Source organism: Hippopotamus amphibius, chromosome 14 (assembly GCF_030028045.1).
Source record: "Hippopotamus amphibius kiboko isolate mHipAmp2 chromosome 14, mHipAmp2.hap2, whole genome shotgun sequence".
In the NCBI taxonomy this organism is placed as follows: Eukaryota; Metazoa; Chordata; class Mammalia; order Artiodactyla; family Hippopotamidae; genus Hippopotamus; species Hippopotamus amphibius.
In genome coordinates this window covers 73,190,517-73,218,094 of record NC_080199.1, presented here as the reverse complement: position 1 = coordinate 73,218,094, position 27,578 = coordinate 73,190,517, and the positions used below count along the sequence as shown (strand labels likewise).

The 27,578-nt window shown below is 48.2% G+C and overlaps 1 protein-coding gene across 3 annotated transcripts in view; it reads left to right on the top strand.

The window, feature by feature from the left end:
• The window catches only part of ALOX5AP (arachidonate 5-lipoxygenase activating protein), a 66,871-nt gene that overhangs the window by 25,922 nt on the left and 13,371 nt on the right, over positions 1 to 27,578 (top strand). For all 3 annotated transcript variants that reach the window (XM_057707963.1, XM_057707961.1, XM_057707962.1), the window contains exons 3-4: positions 17,109 to 17,234; positions 23,659 to 23,758. In XM_057707963.1, coding sequence (XP_057563946.1) covers positions 17,165 to 17,234; positions 23,659 to 23,758 — 170 coding nt within the window. In that variant the 5' untranslated portion in view covers positions 17,109 to 17,164. The remainder of the gene's footprint in view (positions 1 to 17,108; positions 17,235 to 23,658; positions 23,759 to 27,578) is intronic.

Sequence of the window (27,578 nt, the reverse complement as noted above, 5' to 3'; positions counted from 1 at the left end):
GCAGGGATCGAACCCGTGTCCCCTGCATTGGCAGGCGGATTCTCAACCACTGCGCCACCTAGGAAGCCCCCAAGTGGCATTTTTAAAAGTAGTTGCAGATGTCTGGAAAAGGCAAGAGATGGATTGCATACAAAACAAAATATTTGCGTTAAGTGAAGAACAAGAGACATCTCAGTGCCACGATTACTATTTTGTAAAGTCCAGGAACAAAGCTATGTTCATCAGAAGCATGTGTTTTCTTCATGTCAAACTAGATGGAATTACTTCCTAGATAATAACAGAGGTGCTCAGAGCATTGTTCGTTGCTGGGGAGTGTGAACTGGAATAAAACACCCCCCACGTCATCGCTTCTGCTCTAGAGCCCAGCTTCAGTTGGAGAGGAAGAAGCAGGCTCACAAAGACACCAAGCAAAGGCAGAGAGCATCCTGAGGATGTGGGAGTTCCTGCTCCTGCGTGTGCCTTTGCAGCCACGCCTGGGTATGGGAGCCCACCATCTTCCTTTTTGCTTTTCATTTCCACCAACTCTGCATCTTCCTTTTTGCTTTTCATTTCCACCAACTCTGCATCCCAGTGGCTGGGCAGAGGAGAGGCTCTGTGGTGCTAGATCATCCAAGACACAAAAAGGGACACCTTCTGCGGATGGGGGTAGAGAATGTGGATGCTAATGGTGGTGGGAAGGTTAACTTCCTAAAGAGGGGAAGGAGCTAGGACACCACGCTGCAGGGGCGCGGTAGGAGACCAATTACATGCGGTGACACAGAGGTTGGGAAACAGGAAGTGTCCACACAGACCCCTGTCCTTCTACGGACCTGAGTCTCTGAGGCTTCCTCCCTGCCTGGTACAGGGAAGTAAGTGAGACCACAGTGCAACGTCTGGTCTCCCACACTGCATTGCTTCTGATCCCACAGTTAGAAACGGCACCTTCCCCGTCCTCGTCTGGGGTGTGTTTGGTCTGGGGAAGGCTGGTGAGGCAAGAGGCACCCAGAAAAGGGACAGAAATCACTTCCCGTCACAAGGGGACGTGTAGGGGACAGTGTCACAGCCCTAGCAGAGGGGGGGCTGGGGGCAGCTCTGCAGTTCCCAGGTCCCCCACCCTACCTCCTCCCCCACTCCTCGCTCTCCTCCTATCCCACTTCAGCCCCCACCCCTGACATACCTGGACTCTCCTGCAAGAACCACGGAGAGCTCGCTTCACTGTGGACCCGGCCTTGTACAACTCCAGGAATTCACCGGAGACAAAAACGCTAGCATTTAACGGCAGCTCTCATGGTGTCCACGGGAGAATCTGAAAACCTCTGAATCTGGGAAATCTTGAGGCACCTTGGGGAGTGTTGGAAACATATAAACCATGGGCTATCCCTGAGGTGCTAGCACAGGTGGGTGTGTACTGGGGGCACGTTCTACACATCCCCTACAAACCCACCTGGGCCCTCCGACCTCAGGCAGGGGTTTTAAGAGCTGACACCCCAGAAACAGTGTTGGGCAGCAGAAGTGGTCCCAGAATCTCAATCCAACTCCGCCTACTTCTGAACCAAGTTTCCTCTAAAGTTTTGTTCCATAAATCTGAATCACAGGGTCACCCCCCTCGGGAGCTGGGAGTTTGCGGGATTCGTGCCTGCCTTTCGTTAAATCACTGTGCTCTCCCTGAGAGGTACTGCCCAGCCCTGGCCCTTTATAAATGGACGCTGAATAAGCATTAGGGTAAGTGATGGATGTACTAACCTTAGAACAGAAGACCTGAGCTGAATGTTCAGGTTCACGAGGAGCTGAGAACAGTGCTCTGTTCCCTTAGAGAGAGAAGCCCAGCCATCCTTTCCTTTCTCTCCTTAGAGAGACACTCGGGTGCAGGGAAGAGCTGTATTCCCTCCTTATGGGAGGCCTCTCCAGGTCCAATGGCAAAGGGGGTGTGTCAAGTCGGGGAGACTCGAGGAGTAAGTGTGGGCGTCACCACACGTGGACACCAGTGGGATCACACAGCGTGCGTGGTCCATTTCCCGAGGCCTCATGCATTCTTTCCTGCCCTCCCCGCATTCCCTGGCTCCTCCTGAGAGAGGCAGTGGGCTGGTGAGGGGCTTGGCGGGAGGACTGCCAGTTGCCATGGGTCGGAGGAGCTCCCGGGACCCAGCACTGATGGGTAGTCTGCGGACGGCTCTCCTGGATGCTCTGCAGGGGAGGGTGGTAGACGTGGGGAGCTTTTGTGGCCTCTGAGAAGGCAGCTTGCCACCGGGTCCTGGGCAAGGGGTAGAATGTCTCCACTTAGCTTACAGGCTCTGGTTCCTGTTGGGAAATTCATCTTACTCTGTGAGCAGCGCCTCTCCCGGCACCATCATTACCCACCGCGGTACCGCGCTGGGCTCCCCCTCTGGAACCTGCCTCAGGGTTGTGAGAGACTGTCCCTTGGCTGGGAAGGGGGCACCTTGTGGTCAGATCACTTCCCGATTGGCTGTGGCTCGCAGGCTGTGGCAGGGCTGCCCTCTTCCCTGCTTCGCCACCCTGCTCTTTCCCAAGGTTGTTGTGCACCGCGGGCCGGCTGCCTGAGCCCCCTGGGCCTCCAGAGGATAACTAAGTCTCACTGGCTTTGGAGTCGACAGGTCTGGCTTTGAGTACCTTGTTTTCATTTGCTGTGTGACTCTAGCTAAGCGACCGGGGGTTCTCTGAGCTTCAGTTTCCTCATGTGTAAAAAGGGCGGTAACAATAGGGTTTTGTCCGTGTTAAATGGGGCACTGGCTGCAGAGCACTTGGTTCAGTGTCTGGTGCATTTTCTGCATTTGCTGTATGTTAGCTTTTGTTGTAAGGAACATTCACGACCACATAGTTGTGCCACAGTGCACTGGCCAGCGTGAAGGTGGTAAGGGTCTTCGCAAGCACTGGGGGCAGAGAATATCTCCATGCCTAGTCTCACTTGCTCCTGAGCCTGGAGGTCCCCCTGTCAGTACCTGCAGGGGGAAAGGCAGCAGTAACCTCCAAGGCCTGCAGGTGGCCCGGGGCAGCAGGGGCATGACTGACGGGTTGGGAAGTGGTCCGGGCGCCCTGCTGCCCTGCCCCAGGGCTCCTTCTGGCTTGACCCCTGTGGAAGTCGTCCTCATGGTGGGACGAGCTCATCCATCAGGATGTGTTTAGAGGCCAGAACATTTTGAAAAGCTCCCCGTTGAGTTTCCTTCTGTAAGACATTAGCATCCCTTTCCCCCATCAAGGCAGGTGGCCCCTTGACTTCTAGGGTGATCGCTCCCTGGCCACCAAATGCAGCATTCAAAAAGTGCTAAGAAGAAAAAAATATGGTCACAGGCAAATAGGAATGTCCGCCTTTCAGGGCCTGATCATCCCTGTGATGCTGAATTGGGGGCGACATCTGCCACGCGTGACGTCAGGGCTCCCCCATCTGAGCTAAGCTACCCCCAGGGGTCTGAGGCACTGGGCGTTGGAGTGATGGGAGCTACCAGCCTGAAGGAGCAATCCCCAGGGGCCAGGGGACCCTCCCATGTGGAAGACATGCTCCTTTTTCAGTGTCACAGGATCTGGCTAGTTTTTACATGTTTCCCAGCCATAAGCAGACCTGTGGGGCTACACCGGGGGCTTGAGGTCACATCAGGAGTGGGATCAGGGTGGCCCTGGCTTCCCAATGCAGCTTCCAGAACTCCTGTACCATCCCTGGGCTTCGAGGGCATAGCCTAGCTGCCCCCTGACCTCCCCACTCTTCCTCCCCCAAGTTCACAGAACGTGTGGCCGCAGGCCTCACGGTCTTCCCCTCCCCCAGACTCCTGCCCTCATCCTGAGTGACAGCAGCATCTTTTGGACGCCTCGGCCTGGGCAGCTTTATTTTTGTGTTCTGACTTCTTCTTAATTTTTTTTCCTTTTTCTCGCTTGCCATCACGTTGTCCCTTCTTACTGTTGCCATGGTACCTGCTTCCAGCTGTCCCTCCCCACTGTCAGGGCAGAGCAGGCTGTGGTGAAATCCTGTGGGCTTGGAGTCACACTGTCCCAGGTTTGAGGCGCGTCTCTGCTCTTAGCTGGTTGTGTGATGGTGGGAAAGTGACTGAAGCTTTCCAAGCCTCAGTTCACTCGTCTGTGACGTGGTCACAATAAAGAAGGTGGCTTTAAGTCTTTTCATAAGAATTAAGGGTTATAATGGATATGAAGTGCTCAAGATAGTGTCTGGCACACTTAGAAAACAACCAATAAGTGTTAACATTTATTGTTATTATTATTATGATTCTCTAGTGTCAAACAGACCCGGGCTAGGATTTCAGCTTCACCATATGCTCGTGTGGCCTCTCTCAGCCTCAGTGTTTCCAGCTGTAAAATGGGACAAAAATGCCTCTTCTTAGGGTTGTTATCAAGATTAAACAATGTGGGGACTTCCCTGGGGGCACAGTGGTTAAGAATCCTCCTGCCAATACAGGGGACACAGTTTCGATCCCTGGTCCAGGAAGATCCTACATGCCGCAGAGCAACTAAGCCTGTGTGCTGCAGCTACTGAGCCTGTGTGCTGCAGCTACTGAGCCTGTGTGCCACAACTACTGAAGCCCGTGCGCCTAGAGCCCGTGCTCCACAACAAGAGAAGCCACTGCACTGAGAAGCCCACACACCACAACGAAGAGTAGCCCCTGCTTGGCGCAACTAGAGAAAGCCTGCACGCAGCAACAAAGACCCAACGCAGCCAAAAATATAAATAAATAAATACATAAATACATAAATAAATAAATAAATTTATTTAAAAAAAACATAAATAATGTGCTCTGGTTGCTTGCACTTAGTTGCATTCAACAGATGTTCCCAAAGTCTCTCCATCGTTCCTCCTTATTCTCTCCCTGTAGGTGTAGCCTCCAGAGAACAAGGCTTGTTGCAATCCTGCATACAATGACCAGGCTCTTTAGGGCATTTCAAAGAGTCACGTTGTGTTTAGTGAACATCCTCTGTTAAACCTGCTTAGATTGCCCAGGGTTGTCTTTGCATGTCAAAGTTCCTGGTGCAGTTAATGCGCAAGTTGCAGGTGAGTGAGTAGTGACTGAGATGTTTTGTTGATGAACTTGTGTCAGTTCTAACTTGTGAGTGTGATTCAATTGCAGTCAGGGAACAATAGGGCCACGGTTCAAATACTTTGTCTTCTTTTCAAGGATACTTTTAAAATACGTGTTCGCATTTGGAAAATGTGATTGGTGGTTTTTTCTAAATTTATAATATTACAGATTTTTTTCCAACTTTATAATATGACAGAGAAAATCAGCTGCTGTGGATTACTGAAAACTTAGCCACCTAAGAAGATCTCTAGGTGGTTCTCAACGCCCTTCATATACAATGTAAATTGTAATTTCTCTCAGGATATGTGAGAACATCAGTTTTTTTTCTAATGCAGTAAACATATGAGGGTCTCTTGGGATAGCCTCTAAATAAACTTAATACAACATTCAGGAATGATAAGCAAAATATAGTCACAATCATAGAGGAATGTGAGCATTTCATATTAATAACATTGGAACCTTATGTTTAATGCAGTGTTAAAAGTTGACAATTAAGCATGTAGGAGTCAGGAAATTCAATTAAAATTATTACAGTAATATGAATTTAGCCACATCCTGTATTAGTTATGAAATCCATTTAACACCACAAGCAGTAATGTTTTCAGCTAGTTTATTCAAAAGGAAAACAGGAACAAAAACACTTTAATGCTATATGCACTCTGTTAATGTGGTCAGGCTAGTTTTGCCGGAGGAAGAATCTTAACTTTTGAATCTTTGAATGCCCAGTCATTTAATTTGAGTTCTATGTACTTGCTTGTTGCATAATTTCTGTCAGTCACGACAGAACAACAAACAAAGGAGTTTTTCTCTCTTCTGCCTGCTGCTCCCTAAGAGAGTGGGGTGGGCTTCCTAGGTGGCGCAGTGGTTAAGAATCCGCCTGCCAATGCAGGGGACACAGGTTCGATCCCTGCTCCAGGAAGATCCCACATGCCACGGAGCAACGAAGCCCATGTGCCAAAAAAAAAAAAGAGCGGGGTGTCTGCACCCCGAGGGCATCCTCCAGGGAGCATAGCCACTGTTCTGATTTCTCTCCCCGCTTCTCTGTGGGCACAGATGCTCTTCGGTTGTAGGGGTTGTAATCCACTGTGGACGCTGCACCTCTACACTAGAGCTGGGAACCCCCTGTGGCCATGTATTTGGGGGGAACTGAAGCTTGTAATTCAGTTCTCCAGCCATCACACAGGGTCCATGGACTCTGCTGCGTCTACCCCACGTGTCTTCCTTCTGCTAGCTGGGCACACCTCCCTCTCCTCCTGTCAGGAGGCCACAGGAGATGGGCATTCATTTTTAACACATGTCCATCTGCATCAAGTCTAATTTTGCGACATCTCAACAGCACTGCCGAGTGAATCAGTTGGGAGCTATGATGCTTACCAAAATTCACTCAAGAAAAGCCAAAGTCAGCGAAGCACGGGGGACTCAGCTGTGCGCCCAGATGACCCCTGATGAGGTACTGCAAGAAGGAAGATAGTGAGAGGGTCTCTAGAGGAACTTCTCAGAGGGTCTCGAGAGGAACTTCTCAGGGAGGGGCGCCAACCCTCCTCCAGACCCAGAATGTTGTCAGAAATCGGAGAATCGCTCTTGTCTCCTCTTCCTCATCCCAACCCCCACTGGCTCCTAGAGTTACTGCTCAATAAATCGCCCTCAAATTCACCAACTTCTGCCCGAAGCCACTGCCACCACAGGAGTCTAACTGGCCATCTTTTCTCCATAGGTCTCTGGAACGGACCCCTAGCTGCTCTCCTGTCTCCGTGCTGGCTCCTCCAATTTGCTCTCCGCACTGTAGCCAGCGTGATCTTCCGAAATGCAAATCCAGTTGCGAGACAATCCCCTTGAAATCATTGAGTGGCTTCTCTCTGCCTCTAGGATCATTTTGAAACTTATTTTATTTTATTTTGTTTTATTTTTGGCCGCCCTGTGCAGCTTGTGGGATTTTAGTTCCCCGACCAGGGATTGAACCCGGGCCCTCGGCAGCGAGAGGGTGGAGGCCTAACCACTGAGCCACCAGAGAATTCCTGTGAGTCTCCTTGAAGGCACTGGCAGGGCCCTTTGTGATGTGGTTCCCCAGGCCCCTCCCACACCACTTTTCAACCTGGTTTCCAGCTAAATGAAAAAAAACATCAGCTCTTCAACCTCAGTGTGATCTTCCTCTTTCTCAGGATCTGTGAACATGTCGATTCCTGGTTCCTCCTGTCTTTGCCAAGCTGATTTCTACTCATCCTTTAGTTTTGTCTTAGATGCCACCTCCTCTGGGAAGATTTTCCTGATATCCTCTGTAAAAAAGACTAAAAATAGTTGCCTACCCTGTATCCATTCCCGTGCATCGCACGCTCTATCCAGGGCAGTGGTGTGCCCGACGGAAGGACTGTATTCTTGGCTGCTTCTGAATCTAGGACGGGCCCTATGACAGCATTCCGGGCAATGAAGGAGAAGCCGAGTTGAAGGGTGGGATTTCCAGGAAAGCTCTTTAAGAGGGTGATTCCCCTTTTCTCTTCTTACTCTTCCTGCTTCCTGCTTCCTAAAATGCAGAACAGATGGCAGAAGCACCAGAAGCCATGTTGGCAATGAAGGGACACAGATGGAATCCACGTGTTATGACCGTGGAGCAGAAAGAGAGAAGGCACCTGGGTCCTTGGTGACCTTGGCATTGCCACCTCAGTCCTGGTCTGCTTACCCCCTAAATTCCTTTACATGAGAGAAACCTGAGCCTTAATGGATTTAAGCCCTTGCTGTTTGGTTTTTCTGCTTATATGCAGATGAACTTCATCATAACCAGTATTACCACTGACTGGGTCTATTTTGCTTAGTATGAAACCAGTGGTATGCATGCTTGGTAAGTATTTGTTGAATACATGAGTAAATGAAAGAAGATGGAGAACATATAGCATTTAGTGCTCCGGCCCACTGTCAGCTGATCCTCTTTAGGATCTGGGTGGGTGGAACTGTATTCAGTTCCATGATTCCTTTCATGGGTCAGTGGGAGATCCTGGATCACTCTTCTAACAAATTACTTGGGACCCTACTCACCACAGGTCTCTAAAAATACTTGCTGTGTTGAAGAGTCTTTAAGGTCATGCTTCATTTCAGATCCCATAGATCATTGCTGAAGAGATATAAGAAGCAGAAAATGCAGAGACTAATGTGTTGATAATCTTTGTGAAGAATGTAAGTTCTGTGTCTAAATTTATTTTTTATTTTTTTGCATGTGGATGTCCAGTTTTTCTAGCTCTATTTCTCGAAAATTGAGTGTTTCTCCATCGTATTGTCTTTGCTCCTGTCAAAGGTCAGTTAACTATAATTACGTGGATCTATTTCCGGGCTCTCCATTCTATTCCGTTGATCTACTTGTCTGTTCCTCCACCAAAGAGTAGACACTGTCTTAATTACTGTGGCTTTATAGTAAGTAATGAAGTCGAGTAGTGTCAGTCTTCTGACTTTGATCTTTTCCTTTGATATTGAATTGGGTATTCTGGTTCTATTGCTCCTCCATAGAAACTTTAGAATCAAGCTGTCAGTCCCCACACAACAACTTGACGTGATTCTGATTGGGATGGTGTTGAATCTACAGATCAAGTTGGGAAAAACTAACATCTTGACAATACTGAGTCTTCCCTTGCATGAACATGCACGATTTCTCCATTTATCTAGTTCTTAGATTTCATCCATCAGAATTTTGTAGTTTTCCTCATAGAGGGCTTATACATATTTTGTTAGATTTATACCTAAATATTTCATTTTGGGGGGTGCTAATGTAAATGGCATTGTGTTTTTAATTCCAAATTCCACTTGCTCATTGCTGGTACATAGGAAAGCAATTGACTTTTGTATATTAACCTTGTATCCTGCAATTTTGGTATAATCACTAGTTAGTTCCAGGCATTATTTTTTGTTGTTGATTTTTTCAGATTTTCCACATAGACAATCATGTCATCTATAAACAAAGGCAGTTCTGTTATTTTCCTTCCCAAACTGTATATCTTTTATTTCTTCTTCTCATCTTATTGCCTTGGCTAGGACTTCCAGTACAATGTTGAAAAGGAGTAGTGAGGGAGGAGTCCTTGCTATTTTCCTGATATTATCAGGAGAGCTTCTAGTTTCTTGCCATTAAGTGTGATGTCAGCTCTAGGTGCTTTGTGGACGTTCTTTGTCAAGTTGGGGAAGTTCCCCTCTATTCCTAGTTTGCTGAGAATGTGATGATAGTTGAAAGTGTCCATATTTCCTACCAGACAATTGAGAATTTAGAAGAGGAGCAGAAGCTGTGGCAGAGCCTGTGAAAGGCAGAAGGTAGACAAGAAAAAAAGGGCTGAGTTCTTCTGGGCAGTTCTGCCATTTACTAGTTTATAATAGTGAGTCAATTATTGTGAGCCTCAGTTTCTATCTTGCTAAAATGGACTAAATAAGGTAATGCATGTGCAATGCTTAGCAGTGTTCTGGGCAAATGGTGAGTCCTCAAGAAATGTCACCTGTTGCTGCTTGTTCTTGGTTGGGGTTCCAGACCCAGCACGTCCTTCTCCGATGCTCTAGGACGCAGGCTCCAGTAGAACAATTTCCTTCTCTTTTGGTTTTGGGTAGGTTGTCCCTGTGAATTTTGCTTGGGATTAGTTACACAGAAACCTGATTTTATGAAGCTCTTTCTAACAGATTCCTGATAGAATCAGGCAAACTCCTGTTTGATGACCAATTTGCCCCTTCTTGGAGCTCATTTATATTTAATATCTTCCTTTAATTTCCAGATGTCTTTTTTTCCCTGCTCACCTTCCTTCTTATGGGATTGAGCAGGTAATCCAATCTCAGATTGAGTGGCTTCTGGCTGAAGATAGAAGATGATCTAAGATCAGTAGCAGTTTACAGTTATTTCATTGATTATTATTCATAGAAGTAAAATCTATTTTGATTGTTTGGGGCAGTCTAGGACATCTGGTCGCCTTACCTTAGAATCTCAGATGGGTGATCCTACCACCCAATGACTTAAAATAGAGGTCAAAGTAAATAGTGGGACAAAAGATATACAATAAGTTATTAGTGTACCTGGCTTGGTCCTTCAGGCCGCATTGCGTTTGTGTAGGAGGAATGGGTGATGGAATTTTCTGCCACCTGGTGTTTCTAAGCTATTTGAAATGCAAAGCCAGGAGATCCTCTAAGCCATACGCTGCATTATTTAGTTAATATAAATTCCTTTGTTGACACTTATTCAATAGAATGATTGTATATTTCTATGTAATTCACTTTAACTTCTAAGTGAAAAACACTACTGAGCTATTCAACCTCAAAAAAGATTTTAATGGTATTTAAATATCAATTTTATTGAGGTATAACTTATATTCAATAAAACTCTCCCATTTTAAGTGTACAGTTTGGCAAGTTTTGACAAATGTGTATATCCGTATAACCATCACTGATATCAAGATACAGAGCATTGCCATTACCCAAAAAGGTATCCCTTGCATTCCTTCCCAGTCAATACCCAGCCCAGCCTCAAGTCCAGGTGACACAGATCTGCTTTCTGTCACTACAGATTCTGCTGATCTCTGCTAGAGTTTCATGTACGTGGAGTCGTGCACTCTTCGGTGTCTGTCTTCATTTGCTCAGTAATTTGTTACCGCTCTTCATTTGCTTAGTAATGTGTTCCTTTTTATTATTGAATAATTCCATTGTAAGAATGTACCACAATTTGTTTATTCCATTCACCTGCTGATGGACATTTGGGTTGTTTCCAGCCTGGGGTTATTTTGACTAAAGCCGCTACAAATTATAATACAGGTCTTTGTGTAGAACTGTGGTTGATTTGTATTCCACAGAAATTCTGGGGCCTGCCTTTGCTATGAAATTTTTCAGGAATCCAGCAGTCTGAGCCATGGTGAATTATCCTTCCCAAAGTAAAGGACAAGTTCTTACATCTGGCCCCTCCTACCACTAAGAAAGAGTCATAATGCCTAGTAGACCTATTTGGATCTTGGAGGCAATATATACCTCATTTGGACATATTAGTCCAACCCATTTACTGAGTAACCTATAAAGCTGCCCGTTTTGAGTGAGACCCAGAATAAGAGAAGGACCTGCATACAAGTTCAGGCTGCTGTGAAAGCTCCTCTGTCACTTGAGCCTTAAGACTCTGCTGATACAATGGGATTCAGTGGTGTCTGAAGTACCAGTGGTAAGCGGCTGGTAGTGGTAGGTAGGAATGTGCGGTCTGGAGCCTTTGTCAGGCCTCTACAGGTGAAACTCAGCACAGTTCCTTGGGGTGTTGGAGCAGAGCTATGTTTCCTCTGAAGATAACTACTCTCCTTTTAAGAAGCACCTGGCTTGCTCTTGGTAACAAATGCTGACTCTTCACCATGGACCATCATGGTAGCTTGTGAACTGAGCTGTCCATAGTGAACTGAGTGTCATCTGACCCAAGCCAGAAGGTGGGGCTCACAAAGCCACATTCCATCATCAGATGGAAGGGGTATACGTATAAAAGTCTGGGCTCAAGCAGTGCCTGAAGGCACAAGTAAACTGCATGAGCAGGTAGGTTTCAGAGGCAAGGTGGCCCTGCCGACAACTTGATTTTGAACTTGTACTCTTCAGAACAGTGAGACAGTAAACTTCTGTTGTTTTAAGGCACCCAGTTGTGGTACTTTGTTTCAGCAGCCCTAGAAACATATACATACATGCACACAGACTATTTAACCACACGATGGTGTTAGGTCAAATCCCTATAACACACCTATATATATATATATATAGTCTGCTAGTGGTTCTGCATCTCTGGTTGAACCCTGGCTGATATAAGACATATGTTTTCATTTCTTTTGGAAAAATACCTTAGAATTGCTAGGTAATAGTAAATGTGTATTTAGCTTTTAAAGAAACTGCCAACCTTTTCCCAACATGTTTTTATTTGTATTTTGCCTTTTTTACATTTACCGTTTTACACTCTCGCCAGTTACGGATTAGAGTTTCACTTGCTCTACATCCTTGCTAACCATTCTAAGAGCTTTATAGTGGGATCTCATTGTGGTTTTAATTTGCATCTCCCTGAGGGCTAATGATGTTGAGCATCTCTTATTGGCTATTTGTCTATTCTCTTTTTTGAAATATCTGTTCAAGTCATTTACCCATTTTTAAAATGAGTTGTTTATATCCTTGTCATTGACTGAAAATAAGTTCCTTATATTTTCTGGATGTAAGTCCTTCATCAGATTTACATATTACACATATTTTCTCCCTGTCTGTGGCTTGCCTTTTCATTTTCTTAATGGTCTTTTGAAGTGCAGAAGTTTTCAATTTTGATGAAGTCAAATTTATTGATTTTTTTCCCTTACATAGCTCACACTTTTTGTGTTTTATCTCAAAAATCTTTGCTTTGTCATAGTCACAAAGACTTTCTCCCATGTTTTCTTTTAGAAGCTTTACAATCTTAGTTTTTATGTTTAGATTAAAGACATTTCTAGTTACATTTTATGTGATTTTGGGGTGGGGTCAAGGTTCATTTTTTCCACCATGTGAATATCCAGTTGTTCAAATACCCTTTGTTAAAAAGACTTTCCTTTCCTCATTGAATTACTTTGTCAAAAATCAACTGAGCACATACAAGCATCACAACTTTTAATGCTATTAGAACTGAACGTTCTCAAGTCACATCATACCATTTATGATCTCCTTTCCTTGAAGTGACTGTAAGGCAGATTAAGCTGATACTTGGGCAAGGAACCCGTATCTAACCTCTGTTTTTGTACACAGAACACAGCATGATGTCTCCTACACATATGGGTTACTTGCTTAATTTTCCTACAAACTCATAACAGTCCACTGTGGTGTGTGTTTGTGACAGGAGAGAAAGTGGCTTCCTGGATATACTGTCTTGGTTTCTTGCAGTTTGGGTGAATGTCTACAGACTTCTGCTTCTGTTTGTTTCCCCACACTGATGTTATCAGCCTGAAACTTGAGCTTCTAGAGAACTGAGCTCATATCTTACGTGTCATTCTGATTTGTGAGGCATCTAGCTCAGTGCCCTGAGCATGCGTGGACTTTCCTCAGTAGCACTGGGGTCACAGCATACTCACTCCCCCTCGGTTTCCTCATCTATCTAAGGCATGAGGGCTCATCTCTATCTAACTCAATTCACTTCAGAAACACGGGCTGTTCATGTAAAGAAAGGCCATCTGACTCTGGCCAGGGAAGGAAAGGACAGCACTTTAACCAGGCTGGTTGGTTCTCTTGGAGATTATCACCGTATGACATCTGGAACAGACCGTGGCCTGATCTTTACTCTTATCGCTTATTGTTCAGATCAGTATTGGTCTGAATATTCTTTGTTTTGTTTTGTTCTTAAATTTGGCTGCGCTGCACAGCTTGCGGGATCTTAGTTCCCCGACCAGGGATCGAACCTGGGCCCCCTGCAGCGGAAGAGAGGAATCCTAACCACTAGACCTGCAGGGAACCCCCAGGTCTGAAAATTCTTTAGATTAACTGAAATTAAAAGGAACTGCTTTGTAACCACCTCCAACGTGTTCCTACATCTCCACACCCCGTCTAGAGTTGACCCACAGCCTGGGAGCATTCTGCGCCCTCTCCTTCACTCCCAATGTTTATGTTCGGGGAAATCCTCGTCCTAATGAATGCTGACGGCAACCTTGGCTGGAAAGTAAAGGCAAGAAAAGTCATGAAACGGCAACACACCACCCGAGGTGAGATGAAGGATGCCCAAATGTTGTTGCCTGAAGCGGGCCCACGTTGCCATGGTGACGGAGGCGCTGCAGCTAAGTGGATGAGCAGCAGCTCGGGTGGATTTTAATAGCAGCTGGTCAGTGCCACCGCCTTCCGTGAATTGCTGCCCCCCCGAGTCGCTGCTTGGCCCCGGCTGTCCTGATCTCTGTTAACAAATGGTTGTCCTTCACAGTCAAAGTACTAACAGTACTCTAAGTAATGAACGTGCTAATTATTCTTCCCTAGTCCCAGCACATTTGTCTAACTAACCTGTCACACGCGGATAAGTGCAGCGTCTGCATCGGTGCCGAGGGCGCTGGGAGCAGGGGTCCAGGAGGGAGGCGGTTGGGCTCACAGCCTGCGAGCTGCGGCTATTTCTTGTTAAACTACCTTTACCAACAGTCAGGTGTCCGGGGAATATGTTATTTCCTGCAAGATGTATACCTCTTCCTTTCTTTTCTTTAAAAAAAAAAAAACTCTTTAGGGGCTGAGTGGCTATTGGTCACTTCACTAGCCCCTGAAGTGACCAACGGCCTCTCAGAGGATTGCCAAATACAGATGCAGAAGGACCAGGAGTCCCAAGCTCTGAAAACTGTTCCACAAGCAGCATCCAGGGTAGTTAAAAACCCAGACTTTGAAGCTAGGCAGGCCTGGGTTTGAATCCTAGGTCTGCTCCTTGCTTCCTGTGGTTTAACCCTTCTGAACCTCAGTCTCATCTTTTGGGCAGTGGGAGGGATCGTTTGTCCCCAAAGGGGTGTGCTGAGGAGCAAACGCACAAGCGAGGTCCCCAGGCCACAGCTGGCTCAGTGCCTTGGGTTCTGGGCTGGGTCTGGTCTGGTTTGGGCCGGGCCAGGGCCGGCTCAGGCCTGGAGGCCGACCTGTTAGGGATCCCGAATCCAGCGCGCCCCTCCCTGGCGCCCCTCCCCCGCGCCCCTGGCATCCCTCTCTTTTTGTTCTGTCTCAGCAGCTCTCTATTGAGATGAATGGCATTTCCAGAGGCTTCACCTCTGATAAGTGTCCCTCTGCAGCCGCAGCCAGAATTTTAATGTGCGCACTGTAATTTAATGGCCATCTCGGCAGACTATTAAAACGCTCTCTTGCCGGGTGAAGTGGACTCGCTCCAGCGGCACGTGCGCCCCGCCCGGGGTGACTCCGGGAGGTCAGATGTGGGAGTCCCACCACGGGAAGGGAGTGCTTTTACTGAACCTCTTCCCAGGCGCCTTCTCAGGTGGACAGCTGGGCAGCCCCCCACCCTGTTTGCGGGGCTCCTGAGGCTCGGGAAACACGCCGGAGAGGCTGCGCCTTCCCGCTTTCCTGCCTTCCTGGGGACTGGCGAGATTTCCACCGGCGCCCTGGGCCAACCACGTAAGATTCTGTTGATGCTGTTTTCTATGTGTCTGCAGTTCCTGGCACAAACCCAAACACCATAAACATAAACACCCAAGCAGGAAGGGGATTAAGATGAGCCTTAAAGACATCAGGCTGTAAGATAGAGAAACTTCTTTAAAGCTGGGCATTTTAACCTGGGATTATGAGTCGTGAACAGTCCCAACAGCACAGCAGCCACATCCAGCACGCCTCACCCCACCCCCACCCCGCCCCAGTCTTTCTTTAGGGGACAGTGTCCCTCAACCACATGACAACTGTGGAAACCACCAGGTCCTTTCATTTTCCAGCTGTCTGATTGTCCTTGGAATAGATATCTGACCAGCCTGGGCCAATGAGATTGTCCTAATAGTTCACTGAGAAAAGTCAGTCCTTTACAGGTGACAGAGTTGTAAAATATAAAGCTCCAGAGTTGGAGGTGGAGGTGTTTCCCACTGGGTGGAGAAAACTGGTCTGCAGAGAGAACAAGGCTGGCAAGCTATGAGAAAGTGGAGAGAGAGATTGAGACGGAGAACTCCACGTGAGAGGCCCAGCTTCATCTCTGCTCTTTTCAATGGGTGGTTGTTCAGTTCCTTGGATTCTTTGAGTCAGTAAATTTCCCTCTTTTGCCCAAGCTAGCTTGAGCTAATTGTTTGCAACTAGCGTACTTTTCAAGGGCCTGGCCTTCACCTCTGATGCACTGTCACTAAGACAGGAGGAGTCTTAGAAGGGCTAACTCTTTATGGGAACTAGACCCCTTGTCTCCTGGAACCTAAGCGTTCCCTGAAACTTACAAACAAGATCTCGTTCAGGTGAATACACACGCCTTGCTAGTGCTGAGCCCCTAACCAATCTTGCAAAGACTCCACAGGTCGGGAAGTGCCCCAGGCACTCAGAGAGTTCTCAAGAGCATCCCAACCAGCCAGGGCTGCCCTTGCCGCTGGCCTCGGTGCATCCAAGCTCTGCAAGCTCCGCACACTGCCTCCACGGACCTCTTTCACTCGAGCTGGCCTCAGCTGCTCTAGATATGAGGCCTGTGTGATCGCCTCCCAGTGTAGGCCTCTCCCACACCAAGATGCAAATCCTGCTGCTAACAAGTAGAGTGGCCAGTGCTCTCTTTTTTCTTTCTTTTCATTGTTGTTGGTTTTTTTCTTTTTGGCCGCAGCATGAGGCATGTGGGCATCTTAGTTCCCCAACCAGGTATCGAACCTGGGCCCCCTGCATTGGGAGCGCAAAGTCTTAACCACTGGACCACCAGAGAAGTCCCCAGTGTTCTCTTTCAAAGAGATGAAGGCTCTGCTTCATCACTGCCAAATAGTTGTTGAGTCAGGGATGCAGACTGCAGGAATCTTGCATTTTCTGTGCAACTTCAAGGGTATTGCCATTTACCGGGAGAAAATCGTCCTGTAAAATGCCAGGCCACTGCCTGCCTCAGTCAGCGGGTTCCTTCTCACACCTTCTCTCTACTCTTCTTATTACGCTGAGAAGATTCCAGGGAAGTAGCTCAGTAATTACTTCAGAGAAGCCAGATGCAGTGTTTTCAAAATCCTTCCTGTGTGGAAGTTTTCCTTAGGTGACCCCCCCTTTCTGCTTCTCGTCTGAGTTCTTTGATTTAGTTTTAATTCTCTTGTTGCTTGTTTCCCGTGGAAACAGAGACATCCGCCATTGCCCTCATCACCACTCATTCATTTGTTCGTTCATCCAGGGCTTATTACTCAGTTGCTACTCTGGACCCTGCCATGTGTCAAATATTTGTTTTTTCCCCCAGAAATTCAAGGAAGAGAAGAAAGAAAGATGGTACTCTGGACACAGATCTATTTGGTGCTCAATAAATCAAAAACATGTTTCACTCTTTCTTCCCTTCCGGCTCCTCTCCTGAGCTCTGCTTCTTCTGGCAGGATGCCCTGAGCCAGGGCACTTTGGTGGCTAGTTTGAAAAAAAAGAAGAAGAAGAACGCCTGTAATTGTGCTGGGACCTTCGGAAATTCTAATGATGAAAGGCAGAGTCCAGCCCTCACTTCCCCTTCCTGCACAGTGCGGGCCTGGGGTGCCACGGAGCTGAGCAGTCCTTGCTGGGAGCCTGAAGCAAACATGGATCATGAAACCATGGGCAACATTGTCCTGCTGGCCATCGTCACCCTCATCAGCGTGGTCCAGAATGGTAAGGGAGGCCCCTCCCTTGGGGTAGGGGCTTCCTGCAATCTGCATCCCAGATTTTGTTTCTAGTTGTTTGAAAGTCAGGCGTACACAGTTGGGTGTGTGTGTACGCTTTTGTCTTATCCATATTTGTGTCTTTATTTGAATGTATAGGGATGTCTGCATCTCTGTGTGAATTGGGGGTTTTCCTTCTCCTGATTGTTCTTTCACTTTATTGGGGGTGGTTAATCACGTCTGTAGAGCCAGGGCAGCAAGCTGGAGGTTGTAGAGAAACTGTCACTGAAGTGTCTGCAATCAGCATTTTAACGATGAATTACTGTGGCCGGAGACCAGTTGGAGGGCAGGAAGCCTGGAAAGAGACAATCGGATAATATGGTCACCCAGACGCTGGGTTATACTAAGTGCAGCTGGGCGCTCGCTCTTCCGTGCAACAGGACTCACCTGTCACCTATAGGCTAAAAAAAAAGGAAATTTGGGAAATGTGAGGGGGATTTCACCTTAACATTAATTTACCTCTGTACTGCTTTTCTTTTTTTCTTTTGAAGAAACATGTTCTTTGCAATATTTTCTTTTTCTCTAACAATGTGTAATTTTGAAAGCATTTTTTGGTAGGCATCATGTACTTACATAAAGGGAGAGAGAAAGTGGGGAGGATTTTCTTGTTTGAGGTTTGCATTTTCACGAACCCTGCTGTCACTTAAACCAAGCAAGGGACCTAGAACTAAAAAAGGCAGGACTGGGTAGAACTTCCTCTTTAAAGTTCTGAGTTGGGACTGCCTCAGACTCTTTTTATCGGTCTGGCCAATGTCTTTGGGATTTGCAGTTTATGAAGATAGAGAAAAAAGGAGAGGTATTACCAAGGGCAGCTCGATAACTTAATGGTAATTATGGAAGGCTCACACCTTGTCACACTTTGGAAATTTGGGTATTCAATCAATTTGGGATATTCGGGTATTTTCCCTCAACTTGAATGTGGACAGAGGCTGGGGATGAGCCTTCTGGGCAAAGAGAAAGGCTTCCCGTGGGCTCCCCGCACCAGAGAGGCCAACTTCACATACTCCAGTGTGCGTCCTCCACAGAACAACAGCCGGCAGCGTTCTGACCCAAACATTTTCATACTGAACCTCACACTATAGGGTTGCAGCTCAGAGAAGGGACGAATGGCTGGTTGAGGCTGCCATCGCCTCAAGCCATTGCTCTTTCATGCCGGGGCTCCCTTGGTCGTATAAATCCCCAAGGGATTCATTCATTCAACCTGCGTACCCCCACAGATACTCCGCTCTGTCCAGGAAGGGTCCCGCATCTGTGGGGATATAGCAGTGAACAAGAAAGCTAGGTTCCTGCCTCCCAGGAAAGGAAAGGGCAGCAGGAAATGGTGGGCAGGCTGCAAGCAGGATGCCTGCAAGGATGCCCCCGGGCCCTGTGGAGGCAGCTGCAGGGTGGGCGGGTGCTCCTGGTTCCACTCGCCCCCTCGGGCCCTCCCCCCTGATACCCATCCATCTCGGTGACAGTGGACGGGAGCCAGGGTCCCCTCTGCCTCCTGGGCAGATGGGGCTGAGCAGAGGTTCCAGTCCACCCTGAGCTCCTCCCTCTCGGTCCAGAGCTGAGTCGGGGGGAGCTGTAGGGTCTCCTTCTGTGAGCACAGAGTCTCTTCACCTCTCCTGAGATGCCCCGGGACCTGGCCCTGGTCTGTCCAGGAGGTCCTGAGCTTTTCCATAGAAGCACAGCAAACCCGGAGCAGACTTGAGGTGGACGATGAGATTTCTAATTATTTTTAACAGATGAGATTAAGCCTTCTTCTTTGGTGCAAGGAGTGGGGGAGAGATTATAGATGGCCACGTGTCTGAGTTTTAACCACAATCTTTCGGCCAGCCATTTCAGATAGATTACAACAGGACACAGCGGTCTCACTAACACAGTCCCGTGAGCTGAGGAGGCTTCCTGGTGGGGGAGAAACAAGTGTGGACCAGCTGCTGCTTTGGGCTGGAGGCTTTTCATCCTGGGCACACAGCTGATTGGGGTGTGTATGTGGTGGTGTGGACAGGACGGCCCCAACGTCATGGCCTCTGTCCCTCCCCATCCCCCCCCCCCCCCACCGTGAGTAGCAAGAGCAGCGTGTGGGCACAGTGACTTTTCACAGCGATGTCCCACCTGTGCTCAGGGCGAAAAGACACGCTGCTGCCCTTTTGAAGCCAGAGAAGGAGCCCTTGCCTCCCCCTCAGAGGCTTAGGATCAGCCCTGCTCCCCTCTGAGTCTGAGAGCAGGGCTCCCCTGTGATGCTGAGATCATCCCGTGAGGACTTTTTGTTTCTGTTAAATGTGCCCGTGCAGGGAAACAAGAAAAATTCAAATGACTTGGGAGATAACACCTCTTCCTCTTTTAACCATGAGTTTTTAGGCAAACATAAAGGTCCAAATATAGGTCCAGAACTTCTCTTTGCAATTCTAATTAACGTCAATGTTGCAGGCATAGGTCTACCTTACTGAGTGCAGAAAATATGCAAAAACTCTGTCCCCGCTGCCAACTACATGCGAAACCCTTCTTGTCAGCTTTAGGAACTATTTATGTGTTGTTGCCAGGCACTGCACGATGTCTTTGTCCCAAGACAAGGAGGTTCAGTCCCCGTGTCTGTGACAGTGTGTGTGTGGTGGGGGGGCTCTGTGCTCTCAGTGCATTGTGTGAGCCAGATTCCCCGGGAGAGAGGCCAGAGCCCACCCGCCTGATGGAACTTCCTCTCCTGCCTCCCAGACACTCTTTAGTCATCAAGATCTTTGAACTCCTGGCCCTCTTCCAGCCTGATCCAGCAGAATGCACGTATGGAAACTCAGACCAAGTTTAAAGTACATCATTCCAAGAGACCTGGACCAGGATTACGAAAGCCTATTTCCCCAGGGAGTGTAGAGAGATGCATTTCCTATGCGTAGCATCCAGAGGGCCTCCAACACCTCTGCCAAGGTGCCAGAAGCTTTGACATGAAGGAAACCTCGGAAACACAAATTTGGAGAAAGTGATTTCCACAGGAAGCAAAGTGATTAGGTTGGGAGGAGAGTGAGCTGAGGGGAGGGGCCTGGAGGCCTGAATGGGGACAGCAGGAATCTTTACAGCATCCTCAACAGCCCCCACTGAACACCCCCACGTGACGGAGTGCTCACAACCCACTGGGCTTGCCCTTCCCCTTGTTAAGTGTGTTGAGAATTTGTTTTGTGTCCAGTACGGTGCTTCGTGCTGGGCGTAATATTATCTCATTTAATCCTTGCACTCTATGAAATATATACTATTATTATTCCTATTTCACAGATAAGCAAAGTGGAGCTTGGAGAGGTTAGACCATTGGTTAGAGGTTCCAGAGACAGTAGTGGTGAAACTGGGATTCAAACCTACTCCAACCTTTACAACTATGTATATTGTCTCGAATTCATTCATTCAAACACTCACTACTCAGGAAGTTCTCTCATACTGAACTGAAATCTGCTGCCCTATAGTTTTTTTTTTTTAATTTTTAATTTTTAAAAAACTTTTTTAATGTTTTGGCCTCACCCTGTCCCCGGAAGTGGAAGCGGGGAGTCTTAACCACTGGACCTCCAGGGAGGTCCCTGCTGCCCTATAATTTCTATCCACTGGTCTGTGTCTGTTCTTTGGAAAAGCTTAGACTGTGCCTGCTGCTTCTGTGTTCACAAAATCACCTGTAACATCCCTTCTTCACAGCAGCATTTCTCATACGACTTGGTTTCCAGAGTCTCTTGTCACTGGATTACCCCCTCCCACCCCGCACCCACCAACTTGCCATGTTCTTTCTAAGATGCGTGTGGGTGTTTTTTCACGCAGGGAAACTGTTCCCGAGATCCAGACACCCGTTCTGTTAAAATAATGCATATGCGAGTTACTCTTTTACATCACACTGTTGACTCATACTAACTGAACGAAAATCCCAAGAACGTTATTTACCTTCTCTGAGCCTCAGTTTCCTCAACAGAGAGGCGGAGTTACTAATACCTTCGCTGTGTGGCGGTTGAAGGTGTTGCCTGAGACAATATCGTCAGTAGAGTAGTTAACAGAGCCCAGCATGTAGTAGTTGTTGGTAATGGTGTGTAGCCTTCTCTCTCTGTCTCTCTCTGTCTCTCTCTGTCTCTCTCTGCTTTGGCCTGATGCTAGCAGCCAGCCAAGAGAAGTGTGTGAGGCGTCTTCGCGTGCATAGTTTCTGTAACAGGGTCAAGGATAATAGGAGTTGGGGTGTCCGTGCTTGGAGCCGTGGACAAAGGGGGCCCAACTCTTTCATGTTTAGCTTGGAAGGAAGGAGAGGTGGACCCTGGTGAGATATAGGACTGAGGCAGGTTTGTTTTTGTTTTGTTTTGAGGATAGGAAAGAAGTGAGTGTGTTTTGAGGGTAAAGATTAGGAGGAAAAACAGAGATCGAAGGTTCAGGAAATGGGGCAAACACGGATGAACAAAGACCCAAAGAGGGTGGCAGGAGCGGGGTCAGAGTCGCAGGGGGAGGGCTGAGCCTTGGAAAAGAGGAAGGGGTCTGTTCTTGGGCAAGGAGAGGAAGAAGAGAGGCAGACTCAGGGAAGAAGGGCGGCGCTGTGCAGCTGGTTGCAGAAAGAACCTCGGACTTTCTTAATACTGTCCCCGTTTACATGTTCAGAGGCAAGGGGCGTCACCGTGGGTCCTGGAGAGACAGTGATCAGAATTTTCCACTGTATTCTATGGGAACAAGAGTCGTCCAGAGTGGACAGTTGGATACGTAAACCTGCGTAGCTGATGGAATCCCTGCAGTGAGCGTCTGTGTGACAGGAGGAGGAGGCTGGACCCACCCTTGAATGCCCAGCTGGGTCTGAATCCCAGCTTCCCTGTTCCCCGGTGGAGTGACTCTGAGAAAGTTATTTAACCTCCCTGCCCTTGTCTACAAAGTGGGGACAGTACTGCCCACTTCACAGCGCTGGTGCCAGGCCCACTAAAGGAGCATCATATGTCCAGGGCCTACCAGAGTGCCTTCAGACAAGCCAGCCCTGCAGGTCTGCTCAAAATGGGCATGGTCCTAGCAGAGGAATGTACTTTTGATGAAAAGGAAAACACAAAGGCTTTTATTCATGTACACAATGGATAAGGCATCCTTGTCATGTCTTTTTGAAGAGCCTAATAGGAAGTCGATGGAAAGAAATCTTGTGAGTGGATCCCTGACAATCACACTTTCCCCTTTTTCACTCTTGAAGTAGGAGGAAAGGAGTAAAATAGAAGGGGGGCGGGGGGCGGGAGAGAGAGAGAGCACTTCCTCCTCCCTCCCCCATCATCCAGCCTGTAGACAAGACAGATTCTGTCCCCTCTGCGTCTGTTAATCCCACAGCCATCACCCTAACCAGCTCCCTTCTGTCTTTCCCCCCCGTCCTGGCGATGCCACTCCTCAGCTTACACCTGCCAGTAACTGCTTGTGGCTCTCAAGATGGAAATAAATTCAGAAGTTTTTAACATGGCTCTTGTCGAGGTCACAGTCACGGTCACACTGCTGAGTCCAGCGGGCACGTCTCAGCCACTGTCTTCTTCAGCTTAGCTCGCTGACTGCTTTCTCCTCGAGGCCCCCTCCGGCCACCCTGTCCAGCACCCCCAGTGGCCCCTGCCGTGCTCTGCCTTTCTTTTGTCCACAGCTCGGCACACTGTATCATTTTAATTCTTGCCTTTTGTTTACTGTGTGTGGTCTGTCTTCTCTCCTTGTATCCTCTCCAGAACATAAGCTCCTCAGGCCAAGGCTATGTTTTGTTCTCAGACACAAGCTGAGTGTCTGGCACATGGCAAGTGATAATAGAGAAATGTCGTTGAAGGAACAGTTCACCACCTACCTCTTCAGCCTCATCTGTGATTCTACTGGGTTCCACTTCCCATCCCACCCCCACCCGCAGTAAGCTGGGTGCACTGAAACCCAGGGGTTCTTGCCTCTGGACCTTTGCATGTTCCATTCCCCTAGAGGGGAGTGGTCTCCTCTGCTGCCTCTTGTCCCCTCCTTCTACTTGCCCCATCTTCCTTGTTCTTCAGATTTTATCTCACATGTCACTTCCTCTAGGAATCCTTCTATGACCCCAACACTGAAAGAGGTTGATCCCTTTGACCCTCGGTGGTTCCATGTTCTCACGCAGTCTTATCTTAGCACGAGTCACTGTGTAGTGTAATTTTTTTACTTGGTTGTCTCTTTCTTCTGACAGTCAGATCCTTGAACGTGGGGGCCGTGTCTCACCATTGAGTCACCAACACCAAACGCACGCAACGATTAGTGGAGAGTAGCTGCTGAATACATTTTTGCTCAGTGACATATGATGGAGGACATTTACGGCTGTTTAGAGGTCAAGTTAAGGAAACGTCTAACATTCTAGCAAAGTAAGGGGTTACCAGGCTCGTGAACGTGCCCATTATAAACCAAATCCAAACCTCTCCCCCTTGCAGGGTTCTTTGCCCACAAGGTGGAGCACGAAAGCAAGAGCCATAATGGGCGGACCTTCCAGAGGACGGGGACGCTGGCCTTTGAGCGGGTCTACACTGCCAAGTGAGTCCAAACCCGGACACTCCTGACTAACAGGAAGGGGCCCTGGGTGCAGGGCCCCATGTCTGTCTGGGCCAACCTTCTGAAGGCCGGGGAGGCGGGGTTCCCAGGGAAGCTTGAACTTGACCTGGGAGACTTTGTGTGCACTTTTTATCATCTAAGCCAGTGCTGGTGTTGAAAGAGAGGAAGCAGGGGTGCTGGGGTTGGGGGTGGGGGTGGATCTCCACAGCTCCCCCTGCTCGGGGGAACCTCTCAGCCAGTCATTCAGTCGCAGGGTTGATCAAGTCCCTGAAAGTTAGTCCAGAGGTGCTGCGGTGAAAACCGGCCACTGCTCATCAGCCGGCTTCAGAAGCAACAGGCAGGACCAGCTGGCAGCCGCCTGCAGCCCCTCAGGTCGCCTCGGTGGAGTCTGGGGGGAACCCTAGTGCATTTCCTCAGCCAGGTCTCCTGGAGGAATGAGGACAGAAAGAGTGGGGGAATTGTGCAATTGCTTCTCCACCTGTCGTGCTCTACTTCTAAATGAAAAGGCTGTGTGAAAACACCTGAACAACCCACTGAAGGAGGTGGGTGCTGTTTGGGATGCAAATCCGCAGGGATGTTATGCAAACACTCATTTTCCTCTCTGCTGAGTGCGTTCAAACAGAGGGTTCAGCCAGCAGCCTGTCACCTGCTTCTCTGTGCCTGTGGCTGGAGGCCTGGCAGAAAGGGAGGCTGCAGCTCCGAGCTGGCCAAGGAGTTGGCCTTCAGTCTCCACTTGGAGGTGACTTTGGTGTCCCTGGAGAGCCTTCCGAAGGGGGAGTCATGGCCACGCATGGAATGTTCTTCTAGAACTGCAGGAATTGCAGGAACAAAGGCGATCCCTCCCGGTCCCTCTCTCTCCTGCCCACCCCACCCCCTCAGACCCAGCACTCCTATGCAGTCTGATCTCAAGGAAATCCCTTCCTGAACTACTTACAGGGAAATTTTCATCCTAAGATTTGGGCCTTCAGATGGCAGACCTGGTGGTAGAGGTTCGTGGCTCCAGCGGGGCTTTCTACAAGGGATTTATCAAAGATGTTCCTGAAGACTCCCTCACAGTTGTTTTTGAGAACAATTGACAACCAGAACACCAGGTTCCATTTAATGAAGGTAGATTACCACCACCACCTGATATAAAAAAAGAAATTAGTGAAGGAGATGAAGTAGAGGGGCATCTTTGAAGGCTTCCCTGGTGGCGTAGTGGTTAAGAATCCGCCTGCCAATGCAGGGGACACAGATTTGATCCCTGATCTGGGAAGATCCCACATGCCGTGGAGCAACTAAGCCCATACACCACAACTACTGAAGCCCACACGCCTAGAGCCCGTGCTCCACAACAAGAGAAGCCACCGCGATGAGAAGCCCGTGCACTGCAACAAAGAGTAGCTCCCACTCTCGCCGCAACTAGAAAAAGCCCATGCACAGCAACGAAGACACAACGCAGCTAATAAATAAAATAAGTAAAAATAAATAAATTTATAAAAAAAAATTTTGGCCTTCAGTGTATCCATCCTCAGAATCAATTGTAGAAGTTTAAAGATGTGATTTAAGCCATATTAGATGTTCACATTTACAGGGTGGGGGGAAGTGTGTAGGGTGTAGTCAGCCCCTCTGTGCCGTTTACAGTAGAGATGGGAGAGGTGCCCTCAGACACACCCACGTGCAAGAGTGCAAGAGGGGCAAAGACAGGATCCTCGATCGAGGACGACACCAAAACCTCGCTGAAAACGGAGTGCAAAACAACATGAATACTGCTCTACCTGTTTGAAAAGAGAAGCTTCTTCCTGCCCAGATTGCTACATTCTCGTCAGCAATATCGTGTTCCTATGAACACAGCAAGTCCAGTTTGGAGAAGTGGGGCAGGGCTGCGTGCAGTGGAATTTCTCTGTACCCGGTGAGAAGCGAAGTTTCCATCTTGCCAGCGATGAAGAACCGGAGCAGGCCAGGCCGCCTGGTTTCTGCCCTTTCCCCCAGGAGTGGACTAGCTCTGCTTCTAAGAAGCCGCTGTGCTTACTTCTGGTCCGCCCCGCCAGCCTCCAGACTGTGGAAGTGCCCTTTGGGGGTGGTTGCACTGTCATTTGGAAGGTGGTTTGGAAGTTCTGCAGTGGCCTGGGGTCCCTGAGGTCAGAAGGTGCTGGAGAAGAGCTATGGGCGATCCATGCTGCCTGGGGGGTCCCCATCTCGTGGGTGCTGCCGCCCAGCTTCCCAAACCTATGTGACTTTCCCACTTACCCCCCAAGAAAGGGGAAGGAGAGGAAGGGGAGGAGAGAAAGCTGGGGGGCGGGGTAGGAATTAAGGGCGGGGAGAATTTTCTATCACCTAAAGCTTGCCCAGACACTGCTGTGGTTCTGTGACAAAGACCACTTCCTCTGTTGCCCAGCTGGCAGCACCCTGCGTGTGCCTGCAGTGGGTTGTGGGAGGCGCTGAAGATCAGCCCAGAGGCTGCTGCCTGCTGGCAACATCAGGGGCCCGCGATCTGTGTGCCCCGGCCAGGAAGCTGGTGGGAAGGGCAGTACGTGTTAGCCTGGTAGAAAGCCATCCCCAATGATAGCTTCTCTGGGGGCCTCTAAAAGCACCAAAGAGAGGTGCAAGATGAGCCAGGGAATGTTAAAAGAAAAGAACATGTATTTAATGTTGCTATCTAAAAAATAGGAAGTTAAACTTCACTCTGTTTTAGTATACAGATTGAGAGTAGGATGTGTGTATGATGTGCACATAACCATACCTGCCATAGGTTGCACCATCAAAACTCTTGGTTGATGAGGTGTGGGCTCATAAATGTTTAGAGATCGTAGCATAAAGAGTAGATGATGCTGGTGGATTCAAAAGATTGATTCATGTTTTTCAGCATAAAATATGACTGTTGACGGATGCAGGTCGTTCGATATTTGGGGGCTGTTGATAAACAGACGTCCCAGCCAGGTGAGGCCATCAGCTCAGACTCAGCCTCGGTTAATGGGCTGCTCCACCACCATCTCCCTCGAGGGCAGCGCTGAGTCAGGGTTTGAGAGTTAAAAGGATCTTGAGCTTGACTCTCTCTTCATGTGTCTAAAACCCTGTTCCCAGCGGATGCGCACAGCCAGAGCAGTCGAAGTTTGACTGTTGGAGAAAAGCCTCAGTTAACTGACCTAAGGTTCTTTTCCAAGAGTGCAGGTGAGCGCAGGTTGTGGGGAGAAGATGGGTCTCTGGAGATGTGTCATTTTCCAAAATGTGTCCCGTAGATTAAAGTTCGTGGGCTGTTAACAGGTGTTACAGAGAAGAACAGGTTCTGTACAGCAAGACTTTTGAGAACCTTTAAAGTACTAAGACATGGGCTTCCCTGGTGGCACAGTGGTTAAGAATCAGCCTGCCAATGCAGGGGACACGGTCCGAGCTGTGGTCCAGGAAGATCCCACATGCCATGGAGCAGCTAAGCCCGTGTGCCACAACTACTGAGCCCACGTGCCACAACTACTGAAACCCACACACAGCAACAAAGACCCAACACAGCCAATAAATTAAAAAAAAAAAAGTACTAAGACACTGTGATTCTTGGTTCTACAAGAAGGAGAGGTCTTGTTTACAGACACTCTTTTTTTCAGAGCATATCAAAAATTTAGTGTTTCACAAAATGCATTTTGGTAAATGACACCCTAAGGTCCCTTCTCCCCTGCACCTCTCAGAATCCACTCTAGATTCACTTCCAAGTAGTGTGAACTTGTCAAGTGATTTGAAGATGACAGCTCTACACTGGTTCTATTGATTAGTATTGATATTATTACTGTTATTACTGATATTTATTTATTTATTTATTTAAGGTTTTATT